The following is a 25,792-nucleotide window of genomic DNA, read 5'->3' on the forward strand; positions in this document are numbered from 1 at the left end:
TTCATTGGCATTGCAGCAGCATTATTATCCCAAAGCAACTTAGTTTATAAATAATAATGTACAGTCTGTCTTGATAGACTAATTAACTGAGGTGCAGCTATTCCTTAGTGGGCAAAAGGACAGATTAAATAAGAGAACACTACATTCAGAGCTGCGCTACATGCAGAACACTAAACAGTACACAGTTTTCTTTCCTCCACCCCGGGGGAGTGTTGAGGAGGGTAGGGAGGCGTAAGAGAAGAAAGTGCACATCACCGCTGCTTCTGCCTCTGCTGAACACACAGCACTAACCAAGCTTGCTGAAAAGAATACCTTCAGTCAGGCACACATAAAAGCTTAGGAATAATCCAACTTCAGAACATACAGGAAAGCTTTGGCCATACTTTTGAATTAGAAGCATAAATACAACTGTGAGAGGAATGTGAACAGGACAACGATGCATTCTCTGCATGGCAAAACATGTCTGAAAGCAAATGAGACAAATGTTTGGGGATTGGTATTAGCACAGAATGGTGTTAATGAGCACCCATCCAGCTAGTGCTCCATAATAAATATTATTAATTGGTTTATCATAAATACTACTAATTAGTTGTCCCATTCATGTGTCAGCAGGAATGCTTCAGTTTGCTGGTGTGTAAAGAACACCTCTACCTAGGGACCAAAAGAACAGAGAAGTTACTCCCACAACAATTTGCAATGCAGACTCGCAGTAAAATTCACTGTACACACTAAATATCACAGGATGCAGCCATAGAAATTATAATATCCACGTTATCGCAAAATGAGGGCGCAGTTACATAGTCATGAAACAGGTATGTATTAGGAGGGACACTCATTAACATTAGTAACTAAAAGAGATGCTCAGACTTGGGCAAACTCTGCAATGAAAAGAATCTCTACAGAATAGAAGACTACTTTTGGACCACATACACAAATAAGTAAAGATCCACTCATTTTTACCTAAAAAAAGGTCCAAGATCACTGTTCCTGTCTCTGGAGATGAGAGGCTTGTATAAAAATAAAATACATATCTCTTCTCTGGAATGTACAGCTGGTTGCTAAAGTACCCTAGTTATATCTCAAGGAAATCCACATACATAATACAATTACTATCCTTCAGGGGATGCCTGTAATTAACAGAGGGAAGAAAACTTCTACCAAGAGTCCAAGGAGAAAGAGATGACAGGGCAGTATTATCAGATTAAGCATAAAGAAAGATATGTTTATGACATCTCTACAAATAAAGGTTTGGGAAAAAAACCCCTACAAACACCACCAATATTAGCAGTACTCACTCTAAGTAACATATCAATATGTTGTCCAGAAAAACATCAATCACTGCCCACTTAATTTGCAGCTAAAACACCACAATTATTTAGGATTCATTGAAGTAAGATACAACGAGTGCTGCTGGGGGAGAATGGTGTATGCTGATCAAGGGTAGGGATAAATGATCATACCCAGGAGTTGAGATGCCAGCTGCACTCATCATCCTATTTGCATATGAAGTGATAAATCTGGTTAGAATTACCACTGTGAAAATCAGAAGTGATCTATTTCAGAATAAGTTCTGCCTACCCTGGGGTTTTGAAGTACTAAAGAAATTTTAGGGTGTCTTCTGTGTTTTACTGAAAGTCTCATGCTGGACTAGAGCATTAAGCAGAGCACTTTCAAACTGCATCCTTCTTTCTCCAAGAAGGTAAAATAAATGCAAAAGGCTTAGACTGTAACTTTGCATTGCCATTACCAGCAGCAATAATAGCCATTTCCTGAGCATGGGTTTCAATTCTTCTGACGTGTTAGAACAGGCCTATTTCATATTGCAGCTTTGCTCTTCAGCCTGGACAACCCCAGTTATTTATAGAGTTTAAGTATGATAGATGCAAGAGTCTCAGGAAAGGGGCTGACTGGATCAGCGTACAGTTCACAGGCATATTTCCACTGCAGAAGTGAATGCACGGTTACATGTGTTAACCATCCATTCAGTGCAATTTACATTTTGGTAGTGCATTAATCCATTGCTAATGTTAGACGATCTGTTCCAGCACATTCACTGCTAATGCTCATGCTCCTCCAGCTTTATTTACAATTGTGTATAAGTGACTTCTGCCACCTCTGTGCTCTAGACTTAAGCTACACAATGGCAACGAGGTCACGGAAATTAATTTCTACCTTTGCTTAGAACAGCTGGCTCCTTAAGTTATGAAACAAACTGCTCTTGATCAATATTTTTAAACTCCTTTAATTTTTGAAACTATATCTGAGAATGTAAGCGTCTCTGTGTATCTTTTTCATGTAGTGCTATATTTAGTTATAAAAATTTACTACTTCCAAAAAACACTGCATTTCTTTACTGAGCACGCTGTGCCTCTACCAGCACAGAGAACTCTGTTTTTCTGAGATGCTGCAGTAGTCTAGTGAGAGCAAAGCAGAGAGCTTGCTGTTGCTCTAGATTCTCAATTACCCTCTTTACCTTTTGCCCAAAACTATTCTGCTCATGGCACTGCCTATTAATGGTATTTATGCTCTGACCGCAAGGTGACTTCAGTTCTCTGGTGAGAGAAATGAGGAAAGAAAAAAAAAAAAGAAAAAAACCAAAAACATGCCTGAAGTCTTACAAAAACTTGTTATATATTATTACACTCCAAAATATATTCATATCAAAATGGATTTTGATACTGTTATTCCAAGGCTGTAATTTATTTTCATATTGTTGCTATTTTAGAATACCACAAAAGGGTTTAAATCTCCTGGAAACAGCTAAATACCATTTCCCCCTTCACTTTTCCCCAATGTTGTCAAGATCAAGTATCTAATAAAGAAGTAAACTTGCTGTAATTTCTTTCAAAGATTTCTCACTATCCTGAGAATAGAGTGGTTACAAGTTTAAGTACCAGCTGAAGAATTAGAGGAATAGCAAACGGTACACAGACTTCCCTTCTTCTTTTAACTATGAGTTTCTTTATACTATAAGATCATAGCAAACATCTAGAACCTGTAAAAATTTATTTCAGATTGGATAAATAAAATATATTCTGCTGGTTCCTAACTTTGTCCGTCCTTCAGATATAAATGTACAAAAATATGTCAGCAATACCACAAGAAGATGAAAAGAAACAAAAGTGCCAATTCAAAGTTTTCAGTCTGCCACATCTGTTTTTATTATAACAGCATACATTGCTTCCTTTGACATAAGCATTTATACACTGCCATACCAGTTGTCAAGTGAAGCATTATGTGGTTTTGATCCTCAGTGTGCAGTATTACTTTACAACACTAAAGAGACAGTCCTTTTCTCCGACACGTAAAGAAAATTCAGCTGTTGCTTAGCCTTACTCCAAATCCATGTCATCACATACAACTTTACAACATACTTTCAGGCTTGGTGAGGAAAGAAGCTTCCCTTGCAAAATAAAGGAAAGCAATCAGGCAACACAGTCCAGCAACTACAGCAGACAACAAACTTCAGAAGGAACTCTACACAACCTGAACTCTTTTAGGATGCTTCTTCACTGCAGTACAGCTGCTTTGAGCAGCTGTAAGTGAGCTACTCTGGTTAGAAGTCCAGCTACAGGAGCCCAGTCCTCTGTAGGGAGTGATCCACCCCACTTCTTTGACATGTCATACAGCCCAGACAAGACTTTGGGGTCCCACAGCTATGTTGCTATTACCACCCCAGCTAGTTGATGTTAACCAAGTACATCTAAACAATAGTGCAGTTTTAGAGGCTGCATTAAGGAAGTCCCTTTCACAAACTTCTCTGGAGCCAGCTCTCTAATTATTTATAAGCTAATTGACTACGTGGCCATAGCCCTGTTGCCCATGAGACACTGCTAGTGAATAAAACTATTCATTTCTTCTTTAAGTGAAAATGTTACATAGTAAAGGCAATCACGATGAAGGTGCCAGGACAATATGCAGTAGGGAGTTATATTAACAATAGTTACTCACAAAAGAAAAGACTGCCAATAGTTAGACTTGCAAGCAAAGCTATTGCTCTACTGTCTAACTGAACATCCTTTAAGACTCATTTGTCTGAAAAGATTTGTGTTCCCTTCCTTCACATATGCCAAGGATGGAGCCTCCAGTGAAGGATGAGGAAGTGATGTAGTGTTGATCAATTTCACAAAGATTCCTAAAAAAAACAATACCCAAGGGAGCATGGCAGAAAGGTTTGAGCACTGTAGTACTCTCCATGTGTACTGCTCAAATGAGGCAGAACATGGCCTTTAAAAGAAGTAGGCAGGGTATTAATGAGCTGCATGATTGTACTGTTGGGGTTTTTTTTAATCCCCCACCCCCATTAGGATACTAAACACTAGACTGATTCACAATTGGTTCCTGTTGCATAGGTGCCTGTCAAATGTTGAAAATGACTAGTGAGTCTCTGTCTAAAGAGTCCTCTACAAAAAAGAGGAAGCAAAGCACTCCTCCCTCCAATATACCAGAGGCCATCTTTTAGCAAAACAAAACCCACGCTCTTTGACACGTCTAAGAGGAAACCAGACTAAAATGTACTTCAAAGGCAAGGCAATAAGAGCAAGACACACTTTTAATCAAAGGAGAAAATAGATTTCTGCAATCCAGAACAATCACTTTTAGCCCTGTAATGATTAAATTTCCTAGTCAGGAACTGCATGATAAATGCTAAGTAATCTGCATGCAAGCTGTAGTTAAAGGGAGAAGATGTTCTAATATAAGTAAGACTCGTCTGAAAAGGTGGCAATTCTGGATTAATACCTAAAATAGAGATCCAAGTAAGAGACAATGCTTTAGTCCTCAGGGGATTTTTGAAACAGTCATTCTGACAAACAAATTAGGATTACTTTAATAGCATGGGACCTGCAAGAGATAGCAAAGTATAACCCCCTTCATAAGAAATTAAATACATATATATTTGTGTATTTTCACATAAACAACAGAGTCCAGAAATAATAAAAGTTCACAGATCAAGGGTTGTGTCAGAGGACAAGTTTCAAGGAATCCACATCCCATGAAGATTTTGGAGTAGTTTACTCACATACCCTGAAGAAATAATCTTTACTCCTAAACTTCTCCAAAATGTACGTCTCAGCCATGAGAACTCTGTTGGTACAGACACACAGCCTTTAAAAAAGTACAGGGTAACAAATACCATACTGACTGTAGCTGTTTTGACACACTTAGATGTCATTTTAAAGTAACATGCTTAAAGGAGCATATACATTTGTATTCCCAGTTTCTTCAAAATCAACACTGAGCTTGTCTCTCAAAATACTGGCCTGTAATTATTGCTCTAAATTGTTAACTCATAGATCTACAAAATGTCTGCAGCTTGTATTTTGAGACATATCTAAAAGGGGGAGACATTAACAATTAGCCCAGCATACTGCATGCTAAACCAGAAGGTTGGCTCCTTATACTGTAAATTGACTGTCATTCAAGCAGGAGTTTCCTCAAAGGTGAAAAACTGCTGTTTACACATTACAATACTATGCTTGAAACTGCCTTGGTTTTGATGTGTTGACATACATAAAGACATAGCTGACTTCTTCCCAGAGAAATAATTTTAAATTATGTCAACTCCTTTGTACAAAGAAATATTAGTAAAAAATTAAAAGGGAAAAAAAAAAATCCTTCATTTTGTAGAGAGACTCCCTGGCAGATTTGAGATTTAAATCCAGGATGACCTAGGTATTGCTGCTCTTCATCTCAATGTGAGCGCATTCAGATCTCAAAGTTGAAAACAGTACTAGCCCATTTTAGTTTTTAAAGCAGCTCATTTACAATCCTACAGCCAACAATCCTCAGCTTCTTCAGTGTGAAGAAGTCTGGTCTTCAAAGAATGCCAAGACCAAATTCTTCTTAACTCATCATAATGAAATTCTGTACACATTCAATCCCTCAGAAATCAATCTTATATGCAACAGGATTTCAGATTAAAGTGTCAGCTTTAACTTGTTTTGAACATTGGAACATATATTTCACAAGATAGAGAGGCTTTTTTTTTAAATTTAGTTCAATGTATTTAATTTCAGTTTCATATTCCACATAACAGGGAAAAAACACACTAAAAATATGGTTAATCACAGTAATTAAAGTATCCATAACGGTACTAGAAACTTTATTATCCACAGGAGATGGGACTAAAACAATGAAGAAAAGCATTCCTAAGCAGTTTGTTTTCAGCAAAGCCCTTCCAAGCACCTTAGGTTGGTCTGCTTGTCATACTGCATCCACTGTTGTGTGGGATTTTGTGGTGCTGCATTTAGGAGAATTCCATTTTTTTCAGGGCCTGCAGGGGAACCTCATTTTCAAGTCAAATTTCACTGCAGGACATGCATTTCAAAACTTCCTAAAATAAGTACATCTATAACTAATGTGTTCAAAAAGAGAGCATGACTTCAGTCCTCTATTAATTAGATGTTTTGCTTTTTATGGAACTTCTGTTTCCACATATGAGGATTAAAAATAAAGTCCATTGGGAAACATTTTATAACATGAAAGTATTACTGCAATTATTTCTATATGCGCATTTAGAGATGTATTTAACAACTGCCATTTGAAAGACAAATGTTCAGTTAACGCGGTGCAGTACCGTTGGAGTCAAAAAAGTCAAGAGCTACCATGCTTTGAATTACTTAAAAATGTTTCAGTTAACATATTATTGGCCTAACAAAATATAATTGTTTCATGTCTGTTTAGTCATTACCATTCTGCACAACATTAAGCATGAGCTACATGACTACTGTAATCTGTAAATAATTTGCTTGCTTTTTGTCTCCCACATGATCTATACTCTTTTAGAATTTTAAGGTGACTTCATCTTCAAGGAGAAAGACACACAAGGAAAGAGATGCAAGGAATTCTCTAGACAATTCTTTATGAAGTGTTTTACAGACTGGGCTGAAGGTTAGAAAAGACCAACTGCAAAAAGTGACAGCAAAACGCTGAGCGTAAACTCACAAGACGACAGAGATGTCCACAAGTGGGTTTTAAACAGAACACTCTAAGCCTCCACACACCTGCTACCTATCTCTGGAGATATTTAAAGTCTCCAGGTATTTAAGCTTTCAACTGTAAGAGGTCCCTACATGCCTGCAGGTTGGCTTCTGGGCACATCCCGATGCCTCTGCCTTGACAATGCTGAGCAGCTCCGAGCCTATCTCTAGCCCTGTCAGGATTTGCAAACCACACACCTATCTTGACAGCCTCAGGCTGGCAGGCAGTGGCAGGGCACAGCTGCTAGTCCACGCTCTGCAAAAAAATCACTGTTGATTTCCTTCACAACAGACCCAGCGGGAGGCCGAAGGAGAAATGGTGCCAGTGCCCCTTTTAATTCAACAGAGCACTGGACCAGAAAGAGGTCAGATACAGGGCACATTCACAGGTTTGTCATTCTGCCCACCTCTAACATAGCAGCTACAAACCACAAAAAGTTGCTAATTAGCACATAAGAGAGTGCATACAAGCAGATACACAAGTCTTCCTCTTGAAGCTGTCCCACCTTGATTTAAAAAAAGGAAGACTTACAGGCAGCAGGTGTAGGGGGGACAAAAGGTAATCTGAAAAGTAACATCAATATTTTACATACAATATTTTACGTTCAATTGGCACTGAATTCGGGTCACTGTCTATGGTGACTCCAGAAGTCAGGTCCACCCCACTGGAAAAAGGGCACTACTCACTAAACAGTCATCCTCAGCTTATTTTGTCTGTGACCCAAAATTCTTTTATTTGTGGAGAAAAGGGAAAGAGTTTCATCTCGGCAAAAACGTCCATTTTAGTTTTATTCCTGGCCAACACCACTGCTGCAAATACACATTCAGTAAACATTCTACTTTCAGCTTGCATTTTGCAAGCATTCCACTAGTACATCTTCCCTGTGAGAATATACAGAAAAAAATAAACAAAACTTTCCATGCAGATGTACACAAAAATCCATAAAAATGACAACCAATAAGATATTTTCCCAGGCCAAGAGCATTCACAAAACTTTAATTCCACATTTGCTCAACTCTTTCCATTCTTTGCCCAAAAAGCAAGACAATTCAGGCTGCTGTTACATCCTTATGTGAGGCACATTAAATACAACCTAAAGGATTTAATAACAATGCAAGAGAGGAAGTTACCCAAAACTGCTTGAGTCCACATAGACGGCAACAATTTTAAACAGTCTACTTTCAATATAATTATGAGGGATTATTTAGAGATCCTGAAGAATTTCTAGATCAAGGCAACATACGGTACAGAATGTGACAAGAGTCCATTGCAAACCAATCACTAACAGCAAGCTCTAAGAAGCCTCAAAAATCCTATTGGAAAGTTACATGACAAATCTCTGCCACGTAGATCACAGAATCAGTCTTGAGCTTACCTACTCAAACCCTCATGCCCAAATCAGGGTCAGCTACAGCAGGTTACCCAGGACTGCGTCCCATTGGGTTTCGACCATCCCCAAGGATGGAGACTTCACAACCTCCCTAGGTCATCTGTGCCAGTGTTTGACCAACCTCACAGTAAAAAAAGTTGGAGTGGGGTGGGGGGGATCTTCTGATTGAATTTCCTGTGTGCTTAACTTCAGTCCATAGTCTCTCATTCTTTCGCTGGGTGTAACTGAGAAGAGTCTGGCTCCCTTGCCTTCAATCTCTCCCACCAGGTATTCAGACACATGGACAAGATCCCCCATGAGCCTTCTCTTCTCCAGGCTGAGCAGTCCAAGGTCTCTCAGCTTCTCCTCATATGAAGGATGCTCCAGCTTCTTAATAATCTCCAGTCCCTTAATCATAAATGTTACTTTTGGCATCCCAACTGAACCTGTCCAAGAATTCCAAAATACAAGCTATTTCTTGTACCTGCTAGAAGAAATCCCAGGATTGTAAGGGGCACTGGACAGCAGCAGAGAAAACCAAGATTTCAGCCACTGAAGCACAAAACCAGGAATGCTGATAATGGCTCTTAAGCAAATTTAGTGGGATATACAATTTTTTTTTTTTTAAGTAGAAATAAAGTTTAAAAATGTAATGCTACCAGACATTGCAGTTTGGAAAAAAAAAAAAAAAAAAGCCCCTCTATCGGGAGAAACAGTGTAGTTTTAAAGGATTTATAAAAATGTAGTTCATTCTTAGTAACGAAGCTGTGGAGTAGACTAACGCCTATCGCTGAAAATATTCTGCAGACACTGTATGCCTTCTAAGCCTCCCTGACAATACCATGGTCAAGGAATTAAAAAAAAAAAAAAACCAAACAACAAAAAAACCCCAAACAATCACATCCTGAATAGTTAAAATGTCAGCTTCCTGGGAGGTAGGGAAAGGTTGGAAGAAGGCAGAAGTGCCAGGACTGCCATCCAAATCTCTGTTGTAGGTAAGGAAGTCTTAGAGAGCTTTCTATAAGAACAAAGGAATAACTCATCCTTATTTGGCTTGTTGCTCTCTGTGTATAAATGCCTGCAATAGAAATTACTCTCAATAAGGATCTAAATAGTCCTCTGCATTCAGACCAGTTTCCTGGATCCACAAAGGAATCAGTCACGGACTCATTACGTATCAGGTAAGCACAAAGCCATCAGGTCATATAAGAGCTGTACCTGTGGACGTGTTGGTCATGCAATGGGAGAGTGGGCTCAGTGCCAGTCTCATTTAGGAAGATGCTGCCCACAAAAACTCCTTCCATAGCAAAGAACTGCTAGGTAAACCATTGTTCTCCCCTTCCCAGCTCAGCCACTGAGCTCACACATACCTCTGCCACTCGCTCTATTCCACCACTCTGACACCCTAAAGACAAAAGGTGTAATAGGCTACGTGCATGCGTACACACAAACACCCCCCCACACACAAATCAAGTCTCCCTCTACATGTGAGGCATGCTAGGAAATCTGAAGAGACTCATTTGAGAGAACGAGGTTCAAAAATTGAACTGGAAAGAGTACAGTTTGGCAAGACAAATAGGTGAAAGTATGCACAGTAGGCGGTATATTTTTGGGGAGAAGCAGGAAGAGAAAAATAATGAGGAAAAAGAGCAGCACTATGTGCCAAAAATAACTTCTCTCTAACTTAATGATCTTTAATCCTACATTCCTATGAACTAGCTTAAAAATACCTTAGAAACACAAGTTTTCAGTTTCATCAGAATAATTTAAAAGTTTGTCACGCTAAGTAAGACCGAGCTGTTGTAATTAATCTGCTTCCAGTACCCAACCTCACTGGGGCACTGAACTAGCACCCAAGCTCACAAAAAACATTACAGTTTTCAACATAGACACAACCTTATCCCTTTGAAATTTTGCATAGAAGGAATTTTGCAAACATGAGACAACATTTACAAAGTCTATGAGAAAAATGTGAAGTAGACAAAAAAAGTATCATTTTCGATATCAAGAAGAAACTGATTTTACTAAGAAGCCTACCAGTTTTGTTTAAGATTTGAAAAAGAAAGGTTCTTCCTAGTCTTATCCTCCTTTTTCCCTAGCCTTGTAGATGCAGCAGTTTGCTAACTCTGACAAGATTTCAGAATTTGTACATTTCTGACAGAATTTAATCCTATTATCTGCTGCATCACTCGAGAACTAAGATGATAAAACCCTGCCTCTCAGAATTGTTAAATTCCAAAAAAACCTTTCAACTGTTAAATAGCTTTTCAAATTCAGGTATCTACAAACTCCTCTCTAAACAGATTAGCCATAGCTATTCAAAATTTATCTCTAGATAAGCATTCATATCAAAACATGTGAGAGCTCCTGTGAGAATCTTTATTCTATTAGATTTAAAAGTTTCCCTTAGTTGCAGCCCTGATTTATACACATTTGTATTTACAAGGCTGTCATCCACTTTCTCCTGGTAGTTCAACACCAATCTTTTTCTTAAAAGCAAAAGCTTCCAGAAACAGAAGATACTTAAATTTCATAGAACAGAATGGAAGAAAACTGCCTGAAACCCAGTTTGCACCTGGGTTTACTAATACTGATACCCCAAAATATCCTCATGCTACTTACTACTCACATCAGTACATCAGTGGATTCCTCTACTCCATCACAGTGGAATATGCTCAATCAGTAATGATTTAGTCCCTCATGGCTGGTTGATCATGTGCTCTGACCCACTTCAGAGCAAATAAACATCCGTGCATTTAATGAGCCCTGTGTGGTGACTCATTGCTACATAGCATAACCTACACAGAAATTGAATTTACACAAGTCATAGCTGTTTAATAAGTATCATTAAGTAGCAGTGGATGCTGATAAGTTAAAAATATTTCTGTGACTACTTCTATCACAAATTACTTCTTACTGACACCGAAATTAAGTAGATAACTCAGTTAACAAAAAAGAGTAATGCTATACTAGATATAAAAGGTTGTCAGCAATGAAACAAATTTTCATATATATTAACTACATATATAGAATAGATACCTATATAACTCTGTATATGGATATATAGATATTCTACAAAAAATATATATTTTATGTGTAAAGTATATTACATTATAGAAAGAATTTTTCAGATTCTCTCAGTGTGCGAGAAGCAGGCAGAACACTAATGGAACATCTTCCCAAGTTTCATTACTGAGGATTTTTGAGTCCTTGCATATTCAGCGATACAATTAATACAGAGTAATATTTAAGGTTCATGACAGCATGCCGCTTCTCTAGCTGCAATGCAAATGAAGACAATCCCTGCCCTAAAGGGATTGAAGGATAGATTTCTAAAATTACAGTAGTGCCTATAGATACAGATTTGAAAATCTGGCCTAATTCTCTAGGTCTCAAACCCAACATATCTGGAAAAACTGAACAAAGATAAATTTTTGAAAGGACTATGGTTTTGAGCTTCTGGGTGGTTTTCCCTCCATTTTCTGGATTTGTTTTTTTCAAAATTTTTTTCCCTGTATACATAACACATTCTTAAAAGAGGCTTTAATACAGTGAACACTGTAGGTTAGCAAACCATGATGGTATAAATACATTATGCATAAAGTAAGGCTGAATATAATGAATGAAATTTGAAAGACAAATAGAGAATGCAGGCTGACACTGCCAAATGGAATGGGACAACCTTCTGCAAGAAGGAGGCCGAATATGCTTGAAACAAGAGTCATGCAAGACTAAAAGATGGCAAGATTTTGAAGGGAAAACACACCCATACATTCCCTTTGTACTTTTAGTTACTTCAGTAGTGGCATTATGACTACTTCATTACAACAAAATGGCCTAAAATTACAACATCATAATGGTAATATCCAGACAGTTTTGGCAATACCACTGAAAAAGATAGTCCTTTTCTCTGACAGGGTATGCAGCGTGCAAAATTCAGGAGCGATGCTTTACTTCTAAAGAGGTGCACAATGCTGAAGGAGCAGACCTTCAGAAAGCTGTCTAGAAAAGCAGTTACGTTTAGTTTGGCAAGAGCTATAACAGAATCCCAAAAGCCTTCTCAAAAGCTAACAAAGTACTGTGGGAGGAGAGGTGGATAAAGAAGGATGTGGAGTCTTGGCAAATCCATCCTCAAATCACTTTTCAGCAGTGTACACATAATGACTGCATATAATAAAGAAAGCTTACTATGAGTGCCCCAGAATGCAGAAGCACAGTAAGGAGAGCTTACTCTCCTCAGGGGTCACTAATTCAACATCACTCAATTCTAGGTGATCCCACTTCCCAGTTTGCTCGATACAAGTTATCCTGTTCCATCACCAAACGCTGCCAAAAGAGAGGTGACAGTATGACATGAAAGGTGATAGATGACCTTAGAACATTTGTGGAAGACAGTTTCACTTGTTGCTTTAACTGCACTTAAAACCAACTGAAAGTTAGCTCAAGCTCACCTGCATAAGGTGGAAGAAAAAGGAAACTCCTATAGGAGTTAGTTCAAAAGCACAAGTCCTAAGTCAAAACTACTCAAAACATGCCAACACAGTCTATTAGACTGGGCTTGAAATTGCCACCTCTTTGCGAGGATCCCTTCTGTCAAAAAAAAGTTCATCCTAGCGACACTGATTTGCTAAGAATAAAATGCATGTACAGCATCTTATGCTGTAGTGCAAAAGTCTCAAAACAGGCAGAAGCCCAATAAGTAGTTCCCAGAGGACAAAAGAGCATTCTTTTCAATCACATGATACCTTTTCTACTTAATTTCTTCTTCCCAATTTAACTTGTCTTTTATCCATTTTTTGTTGTTGTTGGGAAGAAACAACATCTAATATACATCAGTAAAACTAGGAAAAAACCTAACTAGCTAGTTTGGTTAAGATGAAATTTGTGTGGGAGCAGAACAAATTAGTGTAACATTCAGCAAACTGTTTCAACAAAAAAGGGTGAAATATAAAAATTAAACAAAATTTTAAAAAGCACAAACCCACCCTTCATTTTTATATTTTTGCTAATATTGTTCCTAACATGGCTAACACTTAACTTTTTTTGAGGGATAAACACCCTTCAGCATAAAGCGACACTTTCAGTTTGATTCACAGAGAAGTGATCACTTTTTACATTTACTCAAAAGTGTGAGGATGACTTTTTTTTTTAATTTGGCTAACACAACAAAGTATCAGTTATTCACTAACTTGCAACATGATGAAGCAGAAGGATAACTGAGTTAGACGGGAAAATTCTTCTGGGATCAGGACTCTGACTCCAAGTTTGTGGTATGGATAAAAATAGTATTCCTGCTTATCACTCTTCTAGGACCAGCTGATGCTGAAAAAGCTCCAGATTATGTTTCAGAATTGGAAAAATCATTTAGTCATGGTCTTTGAGCAGCACTGATGTACCATTTAGGTTCAGTATGCAAAGGTAAATCTGCTTCAAGACCTTTTCCAAGGAATGCCTTCACAATACTACTCTGGGAAAAATACGACAGTGAAGAATAAACACTTCTGCATTTACATGTAGACAGCTCTTGTATCAACCCACTATTTGGTAAAATGAAAAAATAAATACACTAAAAGGTTTAATTTTTAATTCTTTCAACTACTTGCTGAAGTTTTCTATGAATTGTGCACTATTTAATGAGATTTTGTAAAAGGACATAACAGTGAGATTTACGTTATTCTATACCTTGAAAACTACCTAGAGGTTATGCAACAGTAGGCCAAGTCCATCAAACTTCACTGCCCTTAGATACTTCCCAAGAAACTGAAAGCTTTTTGAGATGCTAGACAGGTGCTCTCATTAAAATTAGTACCTGAATATGCCTACAACATGTGCAGAGACATTCCTTTCTATACAGTTATCTAGATTATTATACTACATCCAAAACTGCAGTATCCTTTGCTCTCTCTTCACAACTCCAATTAGACAAATTCAAAAACACTGAAACATGTCAAATTAATTCTACCAGTCATTGAAGGAATAACAAACTTTCCTTTTAGACTATTTTTTAAGTGTATTTCTCCATATTAACATCATGTTCATTACTGAGTTCGTGTTTGAGCACTCTGACTACCAACTTGGCCTTCTGACCTGCTCCCTCATTTTTCTGATTATTGAGTTTTCTTGTGCTGCTTTGTCAGTTAACAGTCAAGTAAACACAAATACCTTTAGAGGTACAAGCTCTTAAAAACTTGACAATAGTGTTCACCAATATGCATAATATAATTTATTTCCCATAACTATTACATAATACTTTGGCTAAGTTCACATATCACAAAGTAGCTATGCTGAAATCAATGTGAAGTCAGGAACCTACATCATATTTAGTTAGATCTGGGACTCGAGGGCTGCGATATTTTTAAAAAGCAACCAAAACCAATAACCCCAAAATAAACATCTGTAAAAGAACTAATCCTGTGCACTTCAAAATCATGGGAAAGATTCTTAGCATCTTCACTGTTTATTAGATTGGTTTGTTATTTAGGCCCAGGATCTGGTTTCATTCCTTTTGCTCTGTTCCTCCTCTCTACTCAGCACCCTGCACAGACAGACATGTGCTACCTCCTAGTGCTTCATAAAGAAGCATGCAAAACAGAATCACTGGAAAAGCCAAACAAGATAAAGTTTGAAAATTAAAACTTCCCAACAGTTACAAGGTTCAAAAACCGGCCATATTTCCAAAGAGTCCTCAGGAATATAAAAATCAAAAATCTAAGTCTAAAGGAAGCTCTGGCTCCAAAATAAGGAGTGTTACAAGATCAGGTACACTCCTGAAAATGCCAAGTGTATTGCAGTGGAAAGCTGTAATTCAGAAGAGTTTTATTGTTTGCCTTAACCTCAGGAAAAAAAAACAAAAACAAAAACAAAAAACCAAACCAACAAACAACTTTACTGAACTTTAAAATAAAATAAGAAGGCAGCAATATTTTGGACATTTTATAAAGAGAACACTTTCCAGAGTGTTATGGATACAGAATGCAGCAAATTAGCTACCACAACAGAATACAAGCCCCTAGCATGACTTTAATAACATTGTTTCAAAATGTAGTTATCAGAACATCAAACGTTGAAGAGCACTATTTAGATATACTGTCCCTAAATAAAACTCATATATTAGGCAGCACCCAAATATTATTTAAAAAGCTATATTCTGTTTTAGTTACTGGAGCGTTCCATTTCTGAATCTTATTTATTGACCAACTAGTGGCAGAAGAGTTACAAATTACAACGATGTGATAACTGACAATTTTTTTTTAATGTAGTTAAAAATATGTATGTATTAACCGATATAAGCAAATGTCTATTTGCACACATATATATGCTACTTAACTAATATAGTATTATTTATGTAATGCATGTGAACAAAGTAATAGATATCAGCCTTTCTTTCAAGTCTAGAGACCAGCTGTATAGGTTGTTAACTGTTAGATGTGCCTTCCAAATTCTAAATGACAAAGACCAGTCTAATCAAGTTGAAACACCTCTACTGAGCCCTAAAATTTGGTTACCTAAAGTTACGCACACATCACAGCAGCGTGCTTGCTTTGCAGCAAAGCTCGCTCCCTCACCCCTGCTTACCAATGCTTTGGTTCACCTCACAGGGGGGTCCTTGGAAGTCCTTGATTAGCTAAAGCTAATGCCAAGTCTTTAATTCGACGTGAACCAAACTTTGAAAAGGTGAGATCAGCCAACCAGTGCCCTTGGCCTGCCAGCAGCCAAGGGGCAGCTCTCTGGCTCGGCTGGCACGGCAAGGCAGCGCAGGCTTCCCAGAGGCATGCACCAGCCTGTCCGAACGAAAGTCCCTTCCAGCCCTACCAACAACCAGGTGAACAGCACAGAAGGCATCTTGACTGGCTGCCCTTGCGAGAGGTATTTTAAGTGGCTGGTCGGGCCAAACAGCACACACATCCTTCCCTGCTGGTCCTCTCTGATCAGCAAGAGGAATCTGCTGCGTGCGTGTACGTTTGTACACATACGAGTAGCACGGTGGTGGTGAGTGGGGTGGCTGGAGCTAGGAAGTGTTGGCATGGGTATGTTGATACTCCAGTAAGAAGGAGAACTGTTATGATAAAATTGAAGTCTTCCATGGACCAACTCAGTCACTGGAAGTGGATTCCCCCAATGCAAATGTGTTATGCTTAAATATTTAGTATTGTTTTAGGATTAAGATGCCAAGAATCAGCTCTGCATAGTTGCCTACGCTGCCAAATATCCCTGACTTACAACATTGGCAAGGAATAGCAGTGAAATACAAGAGGTTTACACTGTTGCTCTTATTTGTTACCTGAGCAGCAGCAGAAGTCAATGTATAAGATAGCTCACAGAGCTGCAATGACTCAATCAATAATGCTGCAGAACAAACCACGGAACACAAATTCCTACTAGAAACAGCCACATGCAAAACACAAACAGAGCTCCGTCCAGCATAAGCCCAAACAAGTCTGAAAATGGCTTTACATTGTTTTTACGCTCCTGCCTGCTGGGGCACATTTATCACCGAAAGCAACTTCTCCTGAAGTACAGCTCGTCTAATTTGCAGTCGCTGCCTGTAGCGCCTTCCTCCCTCTCCTACGCCACGCCAGGGTCATTCTGGGAGTTTGTTATCACTGAAGCACAGCAATTACTAGCTATGCCCAAATACTACAGTCACAGCACCTATAAAACGTGTATAGAAAGGCACAGAAAAGTTAAAATTGCTCTTAACAATTATTATAGCATGGTAACTCCCCAGCAGAGAACTAGGCCTTTCTTCCATGCCAACACTTAACAATTTCAGCAGAAATAGTCCCTACAGAAAAAAAAAACAAAACAAACCTGCTCAACAAAGTTTTTGTAATGCTATAACTGTCTAGATTTTAGAAGGCATACAGGCAAAGCTACCCACATATAGTTAAGGGAATCTAAAAATTATTGTATCAGGCATAACTGCATCTGCCCCAAAGCGCACAGCTTTAGGGTATCACCTTTTAAATCAGCATAGTTACAGCAGTGCACAAGCCAGCTGTAACCCAGTTCAAAGGACAGGGCCAGAAAACAGCCTACCATGATGGAATGAGCAAGGTGAGAATCTGCAGGTGTGTTCACTGATGCCATCCCATTTGCTGTGCTGGGGAGGGTTCTGAGGGAGATCTGTTTGTAGATAATTTAAATTCTCCAAATAGTGGAGTTAGATTGATTTTTATATAATAACCTGCTTACAAATGTCGCCATTTCCCTCTCACTCCCTCTCACATACACACACACACACTTTTGCAATAGATGTTTTAAAGTGTTTCTATGGGAGTAAATATAACAGATAGTGAACAGCACTGAGTAAAACTTTCTCAGTGTACAGCTACACAATGAGATGCATATTAGCAGGTTATATGAATGCAAAAATCATAAAAAATTGGACAACTTTTAGTCATTTCAGAATATATACAGCATATAGCATCAGATATTTCAAAAGATACATTATTTGCAAATGTGTTATTTTACCGCATACAGAAGCTGGGAATATTCATAGAATCATTTAGGTTAGAAAAGACCCTTAAGATCACTGAGCCCAATCGTTAATCAACTAAACCTAGCTATTATTCTGATTTCTGGTATGGAATTATTGTATTTAGTGCTTCTACAGCAAATAATTATTTCACTATTTCAAAAGCTTCAAAGTTTTTGCACTGAAAGAGCAATGACAAAGTTGAGAATTTTCCTTTCTAAATGGCACGGTTTGGGCTGCAAATATTGTGCATCTTTAACTTGTTTTACAAATACATGATCATTCAATTAGCTTTCTTGACTTACTGAGCAATCTTACTCAGGCTGTATACCTCTGAATAGAGAGGAAGGCTTGAGCTGACAGAACATCTCCTAAAACAAAGTTCTATTATATACTATACCAATATAGAGTTCTCATATACTAATTATATTAAGTATAAAAAGAGAAAATCAGGTGAATGTTTATATTGACTCTTCTCTACAAAGTAATAATCAACACTTTTATTTAAAAGTTTCTTCTAAAGGGACAGTACTTTTACCTAAATAAAATATCTTTTTAAAAACTCCATCTTAAATGTCTTGTCCCAAATACGTAATATTTCATAAACAACATTCGCAAAGCTATTTGACAGATTTTCAGCTTGGTAGAGCAGCATAGCATTAGAGAATTCAATAGATCTTTAGCCATTTCAACCAATTAAGAATCTAAAGTCAGCATTGCAGAGACACACACAGGCACATCTCCTACCTAGAGGAACCAGGGCTGTTCTACTTGTTTTAAAACAAGTAACATGTTACACTGTATAACACTATAGATATAAACTCTTCAGGCACACAGGGCATTGCAATTCCAAGAAGTCAAAATTGTATCTTACCAAGACTGAACTCCAGCTTTGGCTCATTTGCAATTCTCTGAATACCTTTCAAGGTTAAGAAAAAGAAAAAATTATTAGAAATAATTTTATTTCAATACCTAGCTTTTTAATACATAGTAAAACTTTTGCATGCCTAATTCGTACCTCTAACTACCTGCCATTGCCACCAGAGTAACATTTTATGTTACAAACTTACAGGAAGAAAGACCTTTGTGTAAAATACTTGCCTGAAAAAAAAAAGACTACTTTTGAAGACCACTTCTTTCTTTTTAATAGAAACTTACTATTTCTGGTAAAGGAAACTAAGTAAAAAAAACCACCAGCCTTTCATGGATGGGTACTGCTAAGATGTTCAGTCATAACAACTGACTATATATCTGTTGGAAAAATATTAAATCTAATGGCCCATTTTTAAGTAGGTATGTCATCCCATTAAAAATGGAAACAAAAAACATGTTCTGTGAAGGTATGTAAATCAGGTTAATATAGTAAAATATATCATCCTGTTATTGACCTACGTATAAATTGTAAAGCAACAAAGCCAACTTCTTATTGTTGGAAAATAGCACATGAATCCCTTTTCTCATACACCAAGAACAATAAGAACATTTTAATTCCCTCCATTGAGGAATCATGTTCTAGTGCATATTTTACTGCAAAGGACAATATTTTCTTATTGCGCTAGGCTAAAGGAGTGCAACAAGAGAAATGTAGGAAGGATAGTTAAATAACACTGAGTTATTCACCCTCTGCAGGAAGTAATTGGATCAAATCCACAGTATCAATGAACCTTGTAGAAATTAAACTGCCTCTTGTTGACATTTATGTATTGTCTCCAGTAAGCTTTATTAAGCATTTGCCGGTATTGAAGAAACTGGTCAGATGGATAGTTGGTACATGAACTAGAAAGCAAGATTTTTGTTAAAAATTAAAAAAAAAAAAAAGAAAAAGACAACCACAGAAAAAAAAACATCAAAACTTATAGCTGTTCTTGCTCCATGACAACTTGATGTTGCTAAATAGGACTAGTTTCATGCTGTTCTCATTACTATAGCTAATCATTCAAGCCTACGCAAGAAAAATTACAGCTGCAGAGCTTAGAAAGGCTTGGTCAGTAAGAAATAACAAATAAGTGGGGGGTTTTAACTTTTTTGGGTTTTTTTTTTCTGTTAATGGAGTTATAACAAATTTCCAAGTTGAATTCTGCCACTAGCAGAGTCAGCATGGAACACATTGGCCTGGAACACCTTTATGAATATGATACAGACTTGATTAAGTAACTGGGCAACTGAAATACAGTGCCCACACTCCAGTGCACCAAACATGACTTAACATATGGCTACGTGCTTTCAAACACCCAGAGTGCTTTTATATCACAAAGAACAAATCTGTGATACTAAATTAAGTATCACTAAAGCTTTATATATTTATCAAAGTTATCAGGCAATATTTTTAATAGTAGTCCATATGTTCATATAGGACACAAAAAAGGAAAAGAATATTGCTAACTAAACAATTTCTAAGTCTCGTGAAGGAAACAGATTAGAGAGAAAAAGTCAGAAACACAGTAGTCACACATTTGTTCCCCTGAAGGTTATCTGCATAAATCAAAATATATCAGTTAATGACATTAAAAGATAATCTTCAGTTTACTTCCTCTACTACTGCACTTTGTCAAGCAACAGGTTAAACAGCACTATGTACCCTGGTTGTTTCAGTATCTGTACTGCTACAGAGAATGGACCATTTTTATTGCACCACTCAATAAAAGGAGCATATGCGCTTACTCGTAAACTGTGGCTCTCCTAGGCTGTCTATTTGGGGTGAAGGGAGAAACTGTCGCGCTTCATCTGATGATCTCTCCTCTTTGATTTCCATGATCAACCTCCGGAGCTGCTGAATTTTATTCTGCAAACCTTCCGAGTTTGCCTCTCCCAGTGCCACAGCCCAAGATTCGCAATCTGGCTTTGATGCGGCTTCAACGTAAAGATCTGGTTCTCCGCTCTGAAACTCTGCACTCAGAAACATAAACACAGTTTTTAGGAACTCGGATTCAAAAGTGGGATCATGAAAATATTGACGTCACACACAATTAAAACCACCACACACGTTTCTTTTCATGGTCACAGAACCAAGCATCCCATCCACCTCATGACTTTCACACTCAGTGCAGTACTAAGTCTATCCACAGAGTGGTTCCAAAAGCAATCAACGTATTACTAAACTAGGTGGCAGAATCAAACCAAAAAGGGAAATCCTTTTTTAGCACAGATTTTGCAGCTTAGCAGGTAGCTATCAGAGCTGCTAACCTGAAAAATTATTTGATTTAGCAGGGGCAGCAGACATGGTTCTGACAGATAGTGGGATTCACCAGAATGAATGTGTCCATCATTTCATTTATTAGAGCTCTCCTTTATGCTCAGCCTTTCATTCATCCTTGCCAGAATACTGCTCACCAACACATGAAGATAATTTAGCATGACATAGCTCCTCTGTGAAGACTCAACAGGTTGTACGTGGGAGCTTCTGACCTCATTACTATCCATGTGTCATTTGCTTTCCTGCCTCAAGTCTAATTGTTTAATGATCAAATTTTCTAAGAACAAAAGAAAAAGGGGTGTGAGTGTGCGGGGAGAAGCTGAAGCTCCCAATGAATCCAGGTAACTAGCAAGGGTCCACTGTTTGATTAAGATTAGAACAGGAAGAAAAAGCACCTCTTAGGCATTTAAAATTCTGCGGTATAGATGGCTTCACAGTGTCACAAATTCAGTGTGACATTTAGTGTGACACACACTGAGAAGAACAAACTGGGAAAGAAAGAAAAATCAATGCTTCTTTAAAAGAAGTTACCAACTGATTTAGAAACATGAAACTCTATAAAACACCTGTGCTATTGTATTAATAAGGACTGAGGTATTTGGTTGGACATCAAAATCATTTTGACCTAAATAAGCTGTAGGCCATATTACTGGATGAAACAGAACACTTAAATGTTTTCATACTTAGTTTGAAAATCCAAGTAACATAGAAAAGTTTTTTCAACACAAAGTGAACTTAAATTCCCTTTTACTAACTTGAGTATCTAACCTTGGGCACTTACCCACATGTTATTCTAAGCCCGTTTGCACTTCATAAACTGAGCATCTGCCACTTACAATTAACTCTCCTTTTATTGTTATGGGGGGAACAAAAGATGCAAACCTCAAGTCTGGAAGCCTCTTAAAACTGTGCTGGCACAAATCCCGGTAGAGGTGGGACAAGTTTTTTGTCTGGGGGTGGATCTAAGGAAATCTAAATATGTGGCTGCAGGAGCTGCTAAGAATGCTGGATAAGATTTCACGTACCAGTTGGACTACAGAATTCATGAGGAAAGACTGGAAAGAAGAGCAGAAAGTGGGGGAACATCTTCCTGGCTTCACAAGCAAGTTCAGAAGTGCTAATAAGGTTTCAAATTCTTGCCTCTAGCCCTGGCTCAGTCAGAAAACAAGGTATTCTGTTCTTGAGACAAGAATATTCAAAATCTGAGGGAGCTGCAGATATTAATCACATCCTTGTTTACACACAAAATACGTACTTGAGTGACCAAACCTGAACAAGCTTAGCTTTACTGTTTGTCAAAGATGACTTTAGAGAGATAGAACTTTCAGCTGTGAGCTCTCGTGCGATCTGCTACTGCATCTGAGCCATAAGGGCAGGAACCTTCAAAAAAATCAGTAATTAGAAGAGCTAATAACTTTTCTGCTGCTCTGGTAAGATCTGCAACAGCACAGTGGTCTACTCCCTTCTGTCACTAACCTTGGTGATTCCGAAATTTGTTTTTATTTCATAGTATTTTGGAGCTACCAGCAGAAAAAGGAGAAAAAAAAAAAAAGGCATGTAGTCAACCAGCATCAAGACCAACATTAACCAGCAATCATTCTAATTTAAAAAAAAAAAAAGTATACGTGTATATATTTACAGGCATGCAAAACACCTTATACCATTCAGTCTTCAAAAGCACAGACAATTTTAATAAAAGCAGTTAGGATACCTTAGCTAAGGAAAGAATGTCAGACAAACAAGCCAACACTTAACAATGAAAAAACAAACATATCAAGGTGTTCTTTTCTTTTTACTCCTTATTTTAAAATGTAAATAGGAACAGTGATCTTGTCTTGAAATATCCTACCACTAGCTAGATAAAAAACATCTGCTTTGGGAGGAAATCAGTGTTTTGCAATTGAAATCATGCTATTTATATTTACCTCTTAGCTGTGGAAATCAGACCGCCAAGCACAAAAGGCATACTGAATCACCCTTAATATGCAGGGAACCAGAAATGGATAGTGAAATGCAGTAGGAGTGGGCATAATCGACTTTATTCTGATCTAAGAGGTGCTAGTTTTAAGATCTGGAAATTCATTCTAAACTATCACTTCAGAACACTACAGTCTGCTATATTTAGGTCTTTGGAGTACTCTGACAGCGAAGTTAGATTCTGAAAAGCATATGAAAATACCTGAAAAATATTCTTCACTACAAACATAGAAAGTTTTATTCTGCAGATCCAACAGTTGGTGACTTATGTATTTCCTGTACTCTTTCAATGCATGTTTACATACAAGTTAACATACTAGAAGAAACACAAATGATGTCCAAAATGCACATTGGCAAAAATGTCTGTTACAATAAAGGAGCACACAGGTTTATTTATATAATAAAGATCATCATCTCTCTGCTCTTCTCTCCCAGATTGCTATGTTGACTATTACTTTAAATCAGCTGCATACAGTAAACACTAACAAGCTCAGACACTTAATTCCAAGTTTCAACAGGGAGACAAAACTTAGCTGAAATGAATCTTTCTGAAAATACAACTAACAGATCCACAAACGTAATTAAGGCCTCAAATGAGCGGCAGACATATCAGCAGAATTATATTTGTATTGAAACATCTTAAACGCAGGAGTATTTCACGGATGGACAAAAGTACTTTATACTTTACAGCTAAGGACTTACTGTAGAAAATACAAGTACACAAGCATCCTTTGTCATGCTGTTATTGCCGACATGAGTTACCACGAGTTAGTTTTGGAAAAAAATCCTGACCTTTTGAGGACATTTACTGTTGACTTCAACAAGACCCATGCTTGGTCTGGTGTGCATTCCTAGTTTTACTGTTATGATATAATTTTTGATTAAGAGGACATGTAAGATTTAAGAACATACAATACTAAGAAAATTTTCTATCTACTTGGGAATCTGCAATAGCAGAACAGTAATTTTCATCTTAGTGCTGGACATCCCCAGTGGGGTTTCAAGTTCAGTAGCATAAACCCAGGGAAGACATTCATGCAGTTAAACACAATGGTTTTCTTTGCAAAACAAACATTCAATTTACTAGCCCTAAATTCAAAGCAAAATGGTATATAGTTCTATCTTTATCTCTTTTTCTTCTTGAACTGAAGAAGGTCTACATAGCTACAAAAACCAACTTAGGTCCTTTTGATAGCTTGCATAAACTCAAAAAACAGAGAAAGAGGGAGAGATTCTGAGATCAGACACTGGGATACTGATTCTGTAACCTACAGTTTCCTGATACTGTTTGTCCTGACAATAGATTTGTATATACCTAATTAAAATCACTATCTATCTAAATCAACATTTTACAAAGCTTTGTCCTCAGCTTTTCCCAACGTATCTCATTTGTTTCCTGGAACCTAGCAGAGTGCTTAAAAGCAAAAGTACTGCTACTGTTTACCTTACTACAAGAACAAATCTAAAAACGTGTGAAGTCAGACATACTCTTCATATTTGCCATTAAACACTAGTCTGCAATTGCAATAAATAACCATCAAAATGTTTCTTCTTGTTTCTCCTACGCTGTTAGTTCAGTTTTGAACTTTCCAGTTGAAAATAAATTAACGGTAACAGCTACTAGCCTCAGGAGGGGGGAAAAAAGACCCAAAAAAAGGCCAAATATTACTAATTCCAATGCATGAAGTGGTCTCTAAATGTTAGCACTGACACTTCCATAATGCAACTGGCACTTGGATAATGCTGCAAAAACAAGCTAAGACCAAGGCATCACTGGTAAAATCTGTGGGAACAGATTCTGTGGCAGAGCGTTCTGTGTTTGCTCTACAGCAGGTAGGTGTAGCACTTGGGACTATACAGACTCACATCCACTTGGCCAGTAGTGTTGCTATACACGCATTTCGAAGGGAAGTTTTGCAGTCTAGAGACTGCCCAACTTCCACAAGTGTGTAAAACTGTGTTCAAACCCTTGACTTCCTGTCCCTTGACACATAAAGTGGGCAGAAATAGAGACGTCACTTACGATGACATTATGGAAAGCTAATGTGGTCCAGTGGCTATACTGCTTCAGGCACCTTCTGAAGTGGAGATACCTCACTAGCAGGTGCTTAGCGGCCCTTCCAGCAGCTTGCCCACCTTGCTTCTTTTCCTTATTTCAGTATCAGAGACTCAAATGGAGGCAAGAGCTGAGGAAGCAGATAGCGGAAAGCAAACGTGTGTGTTCATAGAGCCTTTTCTGATCAGGACTCTGTTCACCGACAACTGTTTTACTGAAGTGTGATCTCAACAAGACTTTCTCCCACAAAAGCCAGCATAGAAAGTTACAGTCCCATAGGACTTTTGCAGCTCAAAGAATTCAACCCCCTTGCTCAAACAGGAGTGCTATCAAATAAGGAAATAGCACAAAGAGAAGCTGAGATATCCCCAGTGGCACTGGAAAGCCTTTTCTACTCTAACCCAACTGTCTAAAGTCAGAAGTGTATTTTGGTGTTAGTTCCATCATCCTCAGATAACTTTTTTTGTTCCCATTGTTTTGTAGTAATACTTAAATTTCCCAAGTTTATCAATTTAAACAATAGCAATTGCCTCTTTACTCTGCAAGTACTTTGATATTTCAGTTGTTTTAAAAAATGAAAACAAATTTCTTATTAAAAATGTCTTAATGATGTCCCTCTTGATTTTTAAAGTGTATTTGATGGTAACTTTCATCATAATGTCTTACACAGAAACCTGGGTTTCTGTGAAGTCAGAAATAATTGAGTCACCAAAAAAAGCATAGGCAGTTATTGGACTT

General features: G+C 37.7%; 1 protein-coding gene across 1 annotated transcript in view; it reads right to left on the reverse strand.

Annotated features, from left to right (window-relative positions):
- The window catches only part of INPP4B (inositol polyphosphate-4-phosphatase, type II, 105kDa), a 297,867-nt gene that overhangs the window by 186,442 nt on the left and 85,633 nt on the right, over window positions 1-25,792 (reverse strand). The window contains exons 4-5 of the mRNA XM_010566942.1: window positions 20,490-20,714; window positions 18,703-18,747 (exon numbers count right to left, since the gene is read on the reverse strand). Coding sequence (XP_010565244.1) covers window positions 18,703-18,747; window positions 20,490-20,714 — 270 coding nt within the window. The remainder of the gene's footprint in view (window positions 1-18,702; window positions 18,748-20,489; window positions 20,715-25,792) is intronic.

Source organism: Haliaeetus leucocephalus, unplaced genomic scaffold (assembly GCF_000737465.1).
Source record: "Haliaeetus leucocephalus isolate CR32 unplaced genomic scaffold, Haliaeetus_leucocephalus-4.0 Scaffold220, whole genome shotgun sequence".
NCBI lineage: Eukaryota > Metazoa > Chordata > Aves > Accipitriformes > Accipitridae > Haliaeetus > Haliaeetus leucocephalus.